The sequence below is a fragment of the Cynocephalus volans genome, chromosome 2 (assembly GCF_027409185.1).
Source record: "Cynocephalus volans isolate mCynVol1 chromosome 2, mCynVol1.pri, whole genome shotgun sequence".
In the NCBI taxonomy this organism is placed as follows: domain Eukaryota; kingdom Metazoa; phylum Chordata; class Mammalia; order Dermoptera; family Cynocephalidae; genus Cynocephalus; species Cynocephalus volans.
This window is the reverse complement of record NC_084461.1, coordinates 139,531,607-139,544,200: the sequence shown is the minus strand read 5'-3', so window position 1 is coordinate 139,544,200 and position 12,594 is coordinate 139,531,607. Positions and strand designations below refer to the sequence as shown.

Here is a 12,594-nt window from a genome sequence, read left to right as displayed (position 1 = left end):
CCCAGGAGCCAGGCCTGCCCCTGATCTCTGCTTTGAGATGGTGAATGTAGCAGGAGACGCCTTTGGAAACTGTGGAAAGGACATGAATGGTGTATACAAGGAGTGCAACTTGAGGTGAGGACTGTAGGGCAGACCACGTGAGACGACGGGTGACAAAGCAATTCCTGCTCTATCCTTACTCACTGATGCCCAGCTCAGCAGCATGGCTGGCTCCAGAGCTGGACCTTTAAATAAATCAGTTGAAGTCAGCCATCTATTCTTGGCCTGTTGTTTGACAATGTCCCAATCAGCCCTAAGGAAGTAGGTGCAGGGGCAGGTGTCAGTGCTTCCTAGAAAGCTGATCGGGCTTCCTTTTGGGATCACCTTATAGTATAGCAGGGAATATACCTTTTTGGGTCCTTTCTGCAGGGTGCTAATTATACCCTCATTTAAATAGCCCATCATTCATTCACTCATTCATTCATTCCAACTAACTATCCACCCACCCATCCATCCATTCATCCCTTTATCCACCCACCCACCCATCTATGCATCCATTCAACCATCTATCCACAATCTTTTTTTTCAGTTTCTTTCTTTATTGTTGTTGTTGTTACTCTTTCTACATTCTAAGATGTTGTGGAGCAGTTGGGGGGAGGGGGAGAGGGGAAGAAGAAAGAGGATAGGGTGGGAGGAGGAGGGACGAGGGGAGGCATGGTTGGGGTCCGTGGTGCCCCCCCTCATTCCAGCAGGGGAGCCTGGGGGGCTTCTGGCAGTGGCTCGGTCTTCGCTGGGCTGGATGCGGATATTGAGGGTTATCCACTATCTATTGAGGGTTTACTATATATAAGATACTGTGCTGAGTGTGTGTAACTTTTAATTAACAATATAGTGTTGTCGTGGTATAGTGTGGTAATCAGCCACCCAACCCGACTTAATGGGTCATGGTGATTTCCCAAAGAAAGTTATGCCTCTGCTGAGATCTGGAGCAATTATCTAGGAGAACAGGGTTGGGAGTGGTGCTGGTGCATAGGAGACTGTTGTAGGCAAAGATACAGATAGAGAAAAACCAGCAGTTGAAAGAACTGATAGAAGTTTGATACAAAGTATAATATTGGGGTGCAATAGAGAGGGGACTGTGAGAAATGAGCCTGGATAGTTAAGCAGGGACTAGATTGTGAAAAGTCTTGAATGAATGGCTAGGGGAGTTTGGACTTTGGCTTAAGAGCAGTGTGGAAATTAGACTCCTTGGGGCAATACTGGAGGCAGGAAATCAGTTTCTTGCAGTTCAGGTGAGGGAGGATGTTGGTGTGAATTAGGGTAGATACATCAGACAGAAGATTGACAGGGCTTAACAATTGTGTGAACCCAGGAGTGAGGTAGAGTGGGGAGTTGGAAATGACCCCAGGCGTCTGGCTAGAGGATCTGGGTGGATGATGGTGTAAAGAGCATAAGGGGACGTATTGCTCAGGCCAGGCAGTTGTCCTTGAAGTAAGGACTTTCCAGTACAGTTCCCTGGCCTATATCCGTGCAGGGACAGGAAGCCTACACCCTTCCCTTGGTCTAAGTCTGCATGCAGTCTCTCCTGATGGGTTTCTAGAGCACACTTACTGCTCTAGGCCTTTATCCCACACTACCCAAGCCTGCTGTCTCCGCCAAGAAAGACTGAAGCTCTGTGGTGCCCCAGCTGTTCTCCTGCCTCAGATTCCATCTCCTTCCCTCCCTCTCTCTTGGGCCCAGAGATGCCAAGTGTGGGAAGATCCAATGTCAGACCTCTGAGATGCGGCCTCTGGAGTCCAATGCGGTGCCCATCAACACTGACATCATGATGAATGGGAAGCAGATCAAATGCCGGGGCACTCATGTCTACCGAAGTCCTGAGGAGGAGGGTGACATGCTGGACCCAGGCCTGGTCATGACTGGGACCAAGTGTGGCTACAACCATGTGAGTCCCTTCTCCCGGCCTACCTCAGGAGCCAGGCTGCAGAGAGGAGCTCTGGAGGGAGGATGCCTGGGTTCGAATCCCAGCCTCTCTAACCTCTGAGCCTCAATGGCTTTTTTATAAACATGTATAGTGACAGCAGGCATCCACTTCATAGAACTGTTGTAAGGATTAAAGGAGACAATCCCTGTAAATCACTTAGAGGGGCTAGCTGTTACCGTTTTCATCCTCAATGATTATCATATGAATTAAAAATGGACTAGAAGTCAAGGAAGCCTGGGAAAAATAACGTCAACTCTTTCACAGAGTTAACTGTGATAATGAAAATATAAAAAACATATGAAGCACTTGGTATAGTACCTGGCAAAGTAGGCTGCTTTCGCCATCGTTATTTTTAGGTATAAGATTGAAATTAGGATATATTAGTATACAATTAAGTAATGAAGATATAATCAGCATAATATATCATAATGTAATACATAATGTAATAACATTTAATATTACATTGTTAAATATAATATTTTAACAATATAAAATTTATCATTTTCTCCCTATTTACGAAAACAATGGCAGAATTTAGTTAACTACTGTCCTGTCCTTGGTTGTTTTCTATTTTTCACTGTAACTAATAACCAGAAGTGGGCTGCCCTTTTGGGTCCCCATATTTTCTGAGCGCAAAACCCCAGTCCCCTAATTTCCAACCAGTGTCCCTTCTGTTGTGCCAGTGATTCTGCTTCCTCCTCGCTACAGATTTGCTTCGAGGGGCAGTGCAGGAACACCTCCTTCTTTGAAACTGAAGGCTGCGGGAAGAAGTGCAATGGCCATGGGGTACGTGTGCCCATGTGCCCGGGTTCTGGGCTCCTCCACACTGGGGCTCTGGGGCAGCCTCTGTGGGAGGCCAGAGCTCTCCAGGGTGCTGACGCCCTTTCCCTTCCCTCCCTCTAGGTCTGCAACAACAACCAGAACTGCCACTGCCTGCGGGGCTGGGCCCCTCCCTTCTGCAACACGTCTGGCCCAGGGGGCAGCATCGACAGCGGGCCCATGCCCCCCGACAGTGAGTCCCAGCCTGCTCAGGGCCCCTGCCTGCCTTTGTGAGAAGGGATGGGCATTGCAGGGGCAAGTGGCATGTTGTAGAGTATCCACGCCCAGTCACTCTTCTCCTGTCCTTTCTACTGAGGAGAATGAACCCTTGCCTAGTAGAGCAAGAGATTAAGAGAGACTGTAGGTCATTGAATATTCACACCCCTTTTGAAGGGGTAGTGACTAGTCCTTTTGGGGCACTTAAAAATAATCATGAACCTGGGGCACATTGGGGCAGATTAGATTTCCTTAGATGAACAAAGGTTAAAATGAGGAGTCAGACACTCAGAAAAGTTTAGTTTTTTAGTAGATATCTCAGGGTTTCTAGCCCTGTGGGTGGTTTCCAAACCTTTTTGTTTTTAATAGTAGCAAAGTACTTTTAAAAAAGTCTTTCAAGGAAGAACTCCTAATATATAAAACAGATAAAAGTAGTGTTTTATTGGTATAAATATATTTGTACATTTAAATTTATAATCTGTGAGAACATTGAGGCAGTTTTGATGAAACCAAATGTGAAATTGTGGGTTATAGGTGAGGGTTCTAGCCTCAAATCAATCTGAGTTGCAAAAATGTTGGTTGCTTTGTGTCCAGGAAAATCATGAGTCAGGCTGAAAACCAGTGGCAAATGATAACAAAGCTTAAACCGCTTGCCTTGAAAGGGACTCTGTTCAAGTAAACAGAAGTGTCTGGAGAAGCTTTATAATATAAGGTCTGCACAAAGCAAATTGACCTGGCTGTTTAAGTTAATATTAGTGGTTTCCCAGTGGTGCATAATGTGCGCTTTTTATTATTATTTTTAGGTTAAAATAAGTAATACAAATTAAATGCAAATCAAATGTTTACAGAAGAATCAGGAATACATTGTTTGCAATCCACTGCTATAGCCCAAACAGCGTCTAAATCTCTCGCTTGGCTTCTATTTCTGGAAGGTGTTGGACCTGTGATCGCTGGTGTGTTCACAGCCATCTTTGTGCTGGTGGCCCTTATGCTGGTGTACTACTGCTGTAAACAGAACAACAAACTGGGCCAACTCAAGCCCTCGACCCTCCCTTCCAAGTTGAGACAGCAGTTCAGGTATGACAGGGTGTCCTGAAGCACTCAGGGTCCACTTCTGGATTTTAAAGCTCTCCATGGGCAGTACCAAGTGAAAGAGTTGGTGGTGGTGGGTCTAATTCAGGGAAGATGAAGCAGGGTAACTCTGCCCTCACCCCTTTTGCCATGCTCTGTGACTGTGGCAGACACGACTAGTTAATCTCACTCTGAATACTCTGTACTGAGCCTGCTCGTCACTTCTGAATCCTTCTTAGCAGAATGCTCCCAACCAGTTCAAGTCGGAATATGAAATAAAAACTCATTTGCCTTCCTTTATCTAATTGATATGTTCCCCATTTTAAAGAACAGGAAGTTGAGGCAACGGAGAACAGATGACTAGCTCAAGTCAATCACAGGGGTGGCTGGACGTCCCCTCAAGACAGACTCACTTTTTTTTAAAAAGTGATTTATTCCTTTGGACATTGAAGATGTAAAGTCTCCAAGTCTCCTATTAAGTTACACTTGTTCTGGAGGGGATGTTAAATCCCAGGTCTTTCTGGATCTATGCTTGAGGGGGATTGGTTGATGGCTATTGATATCTTTATGTCTCCTTAGGGGAGAAAGATCTTCAAAGGTTGAAGAAAAAGTGCTGAGAAAACTCGGCTTTGTGTAGGTCAACTCTCTTTTCTTGAGAGTTCTCCTTGGGCCACATACAAGTCTCCTTACCTAGGAAGATGGGATTTGAGAGGACCAGTCCCACTTCCTCTAGAGCAGACTGGGGGAAGATGTAGCTGCTTGCTGGCCATGCTTGGGTCAAAAGAACTGAGTCACTGACCTGTGCTGAATATCCCCCTTGACCCCCCTCTCCCATTCCTTGTTTCTAGCTGTCCTTTCAGGGTGTCTCAGAACAGTGGAACTGGCCATGCCAACCCTACTTTCAAGTTGCAGACACCCCAGGGCAAACGAAAGGTAAGGGCTTTGCACCATTGGACTTGGCTACTTTTCCTTCCTCCCTCAGGACTGTGCTGGGTTTTCTAAGAACCTCTGTGGGCCCATGGGATTGGTAATAAAAGCCATTTTATTGGCTTGAGAGGCATGCCAGTTGGTTCTGATATCCCCCAATGACTTTAAGGGTTGTGTCTGACCTCTGGGATCCTCTGGGTTTGTAGCAGGTCAGCATGTCTATACTCCCCTCAACCTCTGTTCATCTCAATGAGACACACAAGGGCATCCCTGAGTTTTTAAGTGTATTGAAGATTCCTTGCATACAGGTGACCAACACCCCTGAAACCCTACGGAAGCCCTCCCAGCCTCCTCCGCGGCCCCCTCCAGACTATCTGCACGGCGGGTCCCCACCTACACCATTGCCAGCACATCTCAGCAGGGCTACTAGGGACTCACCAGGGGCCAGATCCCAAGTTGAGAGAAAGGAGTCATCCAGGAGGCCTCCCCCAAGTCGTCCAGTGCCCCCTGCACCAAATTGCATCCTCTCTAAGGTGAGTGGGTTCTCAGCAACCTTGGGCTAGTAGCATTGCCTTTAATGCCACCTGTCATGGGTAATTTCAGAGGCTAGAAGGATGGAACTTCTTGGGTCATAAGCTGATTGCCTCGGGAGCACACAGAGGGTTAGAGCAATGAACATGGGGAAATGTACCCCCCAGGCAGCCCCGAAATCACAGGACATTTCCTCCCTGCTTGGCCTATTTTATGACAAACCACTATCCTCCCCCCTTCCTCTTGGAATTAACTCTTTCAGTTCTCCATGCTCTTTTGCCCTCTAGGTCTTTGCAAATGCTGTTTCTTCTGCCTGGTATGCTCCTTTTGCCCTTTGCACAGCCAGCTCCTGTTCATCCTCAGATCTGTTCTTAGATGCCACTTCTCCCAAGAAGCCTTCTTTGACCCCTGAAGTCTGAGTTTGGTACCCCTGTACTTCTCTCGTCATACTATTTATTCCATCAAATTGCAGCTGTCGGTATCTTCCAGTAGTGGGAGTCTTACCAAGGGATGACCCCCAATGTCTTGCTCATCTGAGGGGCAGGTTAAGGGGGAGGGGCCTCTGGGAGCTGAGAGTGGGGTCTAGGCTCTCCACTGTCACCACTGGTGCTCATGGAAGCAGAGCCACCACCCGGTGATGTGTCTGTGTTCTGATGGCACCAGCTGTACCTGACAGAAGTTCCGCCAGTGTAGACACGGGGATTTCTGGGTCAGTGGCCAGGTGAGTTGCCTTCTAGAACTGGCCTGTGTGTTTCAGGTGTGACCCCTCAAATGAGACTGCTTTTCTTGGGCATAGTCCAGAGGGCTCCGTGGGCCCCAGGCTGTCTCTGGTCCTAAGGACTGTGGAGTTAGCTGCAAGCTTTGGAGAGTCTCTAGGACTAGGCAGTGTTACGGTTTGGCAGAGCTGAGAGCATTAGGTCTGGTTCTCTGATGTGAAGCTGCTACTTTCTGATTTCTCTTGTATGAGGCATTGGAATGGAAAAATCCAGGCAGAAAGGGAGGGGAAAAAATTGACAGGGAGAGAGAAAGGGAGGAAGGAAGCAAGAGGAAGGAGGAATAGAGGAGGTGGAGAGTGTTTTAGCTTGCCAGAGCTGCCATAACAAAACACCACAGACTGAGTGGCTTCAACAACAGAAATTCATTCTCTCACAGTTCTGGAGGCTGGACATCCAAGATCAAGATCCTGTCAGGGTAGGTTTCTCCTGAGGCCCCTCTCCTTGGCTTGCAAATGGCTGCCTTCTTACTCTGTCCTCACATGGCCTCTGCCGCATCCTGGGTGTCTCTGTGTGTGTCCAAATTGCCTCTTCTTATAAGGATGCCAGGTTGGATAAGGGCCCACCCTAATGGCCTCATTTTAACTTAACCACCTCTTTAAAGACCTTCTTTGTAAATATGGGTACATTCTGAGATACTGGGTGTTAGGGCTTCAACATAAGAATTTTTGGGGGTGGGAGTGGGGTGCACAATTCAGTCCATAGCAGAGACAGAGGAGAGGAAGGGAGAGAGTAACTATGTAGAGACAAGGGTGTAGCGGGAGACCAGAGGTGCCAGAGGAGGGCGGGGGATGGAGGGAGTGTGTCGGGGAGCAGTCCATTCAGACCACTGTTCCTAAAAACCCACACCGGAGGCTTGTTCAAACATGGGGCAGCCTCACCCCATGTCACCCCGAGGTGCCAAGCACTAGGTTAGGGGGTATCAGGGTCAATGGGAATGCAGCTGGGTGGGAGAGATGGTGGGGTCTCCATGTGTTGCCTCTGACTCTCCCTGGTGGCTGCTGGCAGGAGTCCCGAGGACAGGGGGCCACCCAGCCCATGGCAGGTGCCCGGCACACGGATCCCAAGCACAGCTTCTCCTGGGCCCCGGGGCCCAAGCAGGGGTTTCTCCACGGCAGTGGGAGGCAGCTGCTCTGGGGAGGGGGGGGGGGTGCTGAAGGGATAAGATCTGGCCAGCTGCCTGCCTCCTCGAATCCATTCGGAGAAGTGAGTTATCGCTACCCTCGTTTCTCATGGAGGTCACTGAGTCTCACAGGGCTGAAGGGACTCACCCATGATCCCACGGTTTGTGAGTGGAGGGGCCAGGACTTGAACCCAGCTGAATGAGACATCCCCCTGCCCTGGGGGCACTCACAGTCTCTAGTCTGCCAACCACATCTGAGCTCCACCACCTCCTGGTTGGGCGATGTGGACCACCCTGGAGAGATGGGGGGTGAAACTTACCTCTTCTGCTCTTTCCACAAATATATGAGCTTCTGCTCTGTGCCAGGCACTGGCGAGCAAAGAAGATGGCAGCTCTGCCTCCCAGAGCCCACATTCTGCTGGGGAAGAGGTGCTGGGATCCATGCAGTTCCAACAATATGTGCCGTGAAGGAGAGGTTCAGTGTGCTCGGAAAACCAGTAATGGGGGGAATCGACCTAGTCTGGGAAATCCAGGAAGGCTTCCCTGAGTAGGTGACATTTCAGCTGTGACATGAAGGAGGAAAAGGAGTTCACCCGGCTGTGAGAGGTAGGGAAGGAAAGAGCTTTCCTGGTCCTGGGAGGCTATGTGATGGGAGAGAGCCCTGCAGGTTGGAGCAACTTAAAGGCCTGTGTACCTGGAGCCTAAGAGTTATGAGATGAGGCTGGAGAGCCAGGGGGGTTGGACACGTAGGCTTGATCAGGACATTAGTCTGCATCCCATGGGAGGAGAACAGTGGTGGCACATGGTGACATGCTGAGATTTGCCATTGATAAGAATCACTCTTCAGGCTACCTTTAGGTAGAAGGAAGGTGTAGTGTCTGGGAGGGGTCCACAGATGCTTCTGGGACTGTTAATTTTCTAATTTTTGACCTGGGTAGGGATGACATAAGTGTGTACATTTTGTGACAATTCATCTGGTTGTATATTTATGGGTTTTTTCACCTTTTTATCTGTATGTTACACTTAAAAAGTTTTAAAAAATGAAAGAATCACCCTAGCAGCAAATAGACATTCTAGTTAGAAGGCTTAAACGTTTTCCTGGAGAAAGATGATAATAGCTTGGAGCAAGGAGGTGGCAGGGGTGATGAGTGAAGCCGATGAGAAATGTGTAGAAGAGAAACAGACAGGACTTGAGGATCCATTGCAAATAGGGGTTGACAGGGATGATGGCCCAGTGTCTGGCTGGTGCAACCTGATTGAATGAGATGCCACCCCTTGAGGAAAGGAGCTGTGGGCCAGGGTGGTTCAGCTTTTGAAAACTGTTTCTGCTTTTGGAGAACAGTGCTGGTGAGGCCACTGGTAGAGCCGAGCTGGGTCATGTCAGATGTGGCTTGTGGCAGGTCGCTGCCTTGGGAGGCCCAGTGCTGACATGCTGCTAAAGGTCCTGCCCAGATAACAAGCCCCCAGTGGCTCATTTTGCACAGCAAGCGGCAGAGGGTGCATGGCATTTCCTAACTGCAGCCTGACGCCTGCACCCAGCTGGCGCTCCCCACAAGAAGGTCTCCATCCTGGTCTCCATCAGCCACTGAAGTTTGGCAGCTGTCCTGGGCTGGGGAGGGGAATGGGGTGGAACTGAAGAACATGGCTTTATGGTCACAAGACTTCGCTGCTCTGCTGTTCTCTGGGCTTTAGTTTCTGCTGTCAGTTTTCTGACTCTGCAAAGCTTCCTGTGGAAAATCTCAGCTCCTGGAGTTTCTCCTGCCCTCTCTGCATGCTTGTCTTTTGTCCATTTTTATGCTTGTTAGAGACCCCGTCATGAAGGGGAACTAGTCATGGAGAGCAGGCACTGGAACTCCCACCCTCAGAATCGGCTTCTCTCTTTCACCCCACCAGCTTGGGGACCGGTGGGTGGCATGGTTCATTCTTTGCCCATAAAAATTTTTTTTCAGCTGCAGAAACAATACATGTTTACTTCAAGAAGTTTGATTTGCACAGAAGTACATACTTAATTTAAGAAACTTGAGTAGAATATTTATTCAACGAATATGTGTTGAGTGCCTACTGTATACTAGGCACAGGTCTAGATGCTTAAGATGTTATCAAACCAAACAGACAAGGGCCCCTGCCCCCGCTTCTGTTTTTGCAGGGCATGGAGAGAGAGAAAATAAAAATCAATTTAATAAGAAAAGGACGTGTACATGCTAGAAAGGATAAGTGATATGAAAAGAAAAAGAAGTAGATGAGGGTCAAGAGCCTGCGCACATGCTTCTTCCTCTCCTTATAAAGCCCCCAGGCTACTGCCTGATAACCTATTATTCGGTTAACCAATTAATCCATGAGTGGGGTCATCCGTTCCTGAGGGCAGAGCTCTCACAATCCAATCACCTCTTAAAGGCTCCACCTTTCAAATACCATAGTCAGATTTCCCACCATCTTAATATTGCTACATGAGGATTAAGTTTTAACATGAGCTTTAGGGGGGACAGACATTCCAACCGTAGCAACTGCCAAAGTGAAAAAACTGTGGTTTTGTCTTTTTTTAAATCTTATTTTTATTTGCACAGGTAATTCACATATTGTTAAATATGTATTAAAAAATTGAATGTTCACCTAGACCCCCTCCTTCCCCACTTACACCCCATCTCAGTGTAAGCTCTGTTATGGATGTGGTCTGTGTCCTTCCTGACTTTTTCCTGTTCACTATGTTTACAGTGGGGCGGGGGGGTGCAGTGACATATGTTATGTTAACTGTCCTCTGCAGCTCGTACTTCAGCTTGTTTTCTCCACTTAACAAGAACTCTTGAACATTTTTCCACATCAGCCCATACCAACCTACTTCATTCTTTTTAAATGTTACATTGTATATGATTTTATAATTTGAGGTATTTCTTTATTGATGGAAATTTGGGTGTTTATAATTTCTGTACTGTCACAAAGAGTGCTGCAAAGTACATCCCTGGAGTTTCATTTGTGTGCACCTGTGCAAACAGTTCTCTAACATGGGTAATGGGAAGTGGAATTATGAGATCAGAGAATGATCATTTCTAATTTTAACAGATACTGCCAACTTGCTCACCAAAAAGGCTTTCTCCTGAGCATGTAGACACATTATATACACACATACACAGTTTCTTTTTAAATGGGACCATATAGTACATACCTTTTTTTCATCTGATTTTGACCCCTAAGATATCAGAAACATTATCTTTCGATCGGCCCCTCTGGCCTTGGAGTGAGGCTTTTTGCTTTCTCTCCAGGATTTCTCCAGGCCTCGACCGCCCCAGAAGGCCCTCCCAGCGAACCCAGTGCCAGGCCGCAGGAACCTCCCCAGGCCAGGAGGCACCTCCACGCTGCGGCCCTCTGCTGCTGGCCTTCAGCCTCCCCGGCCTCTGGCAGCACCTGTCCCTAAGGTGAGTCCACAGAAGCCCCCAAGGTAAAAGCTGGTACCAGAAGGCCCCAGGGGGACAAGTGTGTGTTTGAGAAAACAAACTAGTGCATGCTTTTTGTTGTCTGGGCTGAACTTCCAGGACAGAAGCCAAGGACGAAAGCTTAGCATTTCTTGGGGCCCATTTGACTGTTTCTTCAATTAGTGCTAGGGTGTTTTGGCTTCATGTGAAAGGTGATGCTTAGGAGCCTGAGCTATGGTGGCTTCAAATCTGCATTGCATCCAACCTTAACAGCAACCCTGAGCAAGTCCCTCTCTTGAGGCTTAATTTCCTTATCTGTACAAGGGTAATTATAAGCAGCAGTAAGCAGCCCCACACGGCTTCTGTGCAGATCAAGGCGGTTATTTTATGTAAACCACCTGGCTGTGCACACATGGCCCCACTATCACCTCTTCTCTGTGGCTGATGTGATCTCAGTTGCCTGTCCTGGAAGGGGGAGGATGCTGCTGACAGCCCTGTATTCCTGCAAGGCATTGGGACATCTGTGGCCTGCGCTGCAGCTTTATGAGGAAGGGAGGAGGGAGGGGTGACTGGTCAGCTGGTGATAGGGGTCCCCACCACACCTGTCACCACAGGGCTGATGGTCTGGGTGAGCAGACACATCAACAGACATCTACAGGAAACCTTTCTTCTCAGCGATGACCTGTCTATCCTTCCAAGCTGTCAAAACGAGAGGACCATTCCCCATTGAGCCCATTGATTCGCACCCAGCTGATTTCTTTCTCCCTCCCTTCTCTTTCTTTCCAGTTTCCTGAATACAGATCACAGAGGGCTGGGTGGATAACTAGCTCAAAAATCTAGACCCATCTAAGGGGTTCTCCCTTTCCTTGAGGACTCCAGACACCACAGAAGATCTATGGCCATGGAATCTGGAAGAAGCATGTCTGGCCACTTCTGAGCTCCTCCTGCCCTCCTCCTGGAACCACCACATCTCCAAAAATCCCCTTCTTGACTCAGAACCTCCTTGTTCTTCCTCGGTGGCCCAAAAGGACTATAATCCAATGGCTTCTAAGTGTTGTTCTGTGCAATATCCAGCCCCGGGGAGAGAGGGGAGAGCAGGGAGGAGGATGAATGGCAGCTTCTCCCTCCAGCCTCCCAGCCCAGAGGTGCAAGGATGTCTGCGCCAGCCAGCCCAGCTGGGAAAAGTTCTGTTCAGCCCACCGGACCAGGCCTTAGCTTGGAGAAGCCATCCATCCACATGCTGTAGTGGAGGGTATGCATGAGAGCTTTCTGTTGCTTCCGTCTCCCTCAAAGGTCCCAGGCTGGACAGAGGCTGGACCCTTGGCCATCCCTTTTAGCTTTTAGAGATCAAGGAAAGGTCAAGCCAGCCATTCCTGTGGTCCTGCCCAGGGCTTGGTTGAGGTGACAGCTCCTGGCTATGTGGCTGCATGTGACGAGCCAAGTCCCCTCCCCACCTCCCCCCAGGCCCCCAACTTTCCTTGTTCACATGGGTCACTCTGACTCAGACAGGTACTATTTGGAGGCACTGTAGACAGCAAGGGGAGCCCCAGGATTGGGTCTTCTCTGAGCCATGATGCCAAAGGTTGCGATTTTCCACTCCTGGTAATCCTTGATCACTCTTTGTTCTCTCTTCTGCACTTTCCTAGTGTCCCATGCTTTTGTCTTTTCCTCCTCACCTCAGACCCATTCTAATGTGTGGTGCTTTGGTGAGTGGACTCTCAGTGGTCCTGAGCTCCTGGTGACTGGTGCTCATGACCAAAAAAT

At 48.6% G+C, this 12,594-nt stretch overlaps 1 protein-coding gene across 1 annotated transcript in view; it reads left to right on the top strand.

Moving 5' to 3' along the window:
* The window catches only part of ADAM19 (ADAM metallopeptidase domain 19), an 86,541-nt gene extending 74,265 nt beyond the window's left edge, over positions 1-12,276 (top strand). Inside the window, exons 15-23 of the mRNA XM_063086356.1 lie at positions 6-114; positions 1,720-1,924; positions 2,672-2,749; positions 2,867-2,975; positions 3,931-4,075; positions 4,918-5,002; positions 5,305-5,529; positions 10,681-10,833; positions 11,617-12,276. Coding sequence (XP_062942426.1) covers positions 6-114; positions 1,720-1,924; positions 2,672-2,749; positions 2,867-2,975; positions 3,931-4,075; positions 4,918-5,002; positions 5,305-5,529; positions 10,681-10,833; positions 11,617-11,670 — 1,163 coding nt within the window. The 3' untranslated portion in view covers positions 11,671-12,276. The remainder of the gene's footprint in view (positions 1-5; positions 115-1,719; positions 1,925-2,671; positions 2,750-2,866; positions 2,976-3,930; positions 4,076-4,917; positions 5,003-5,304; positions 5,530-10,680; positions 10,834-11,616) is intronic.
* The last annotated feature ends 318 nt before the right edge of the window (positions 12,277-12,594 follow it).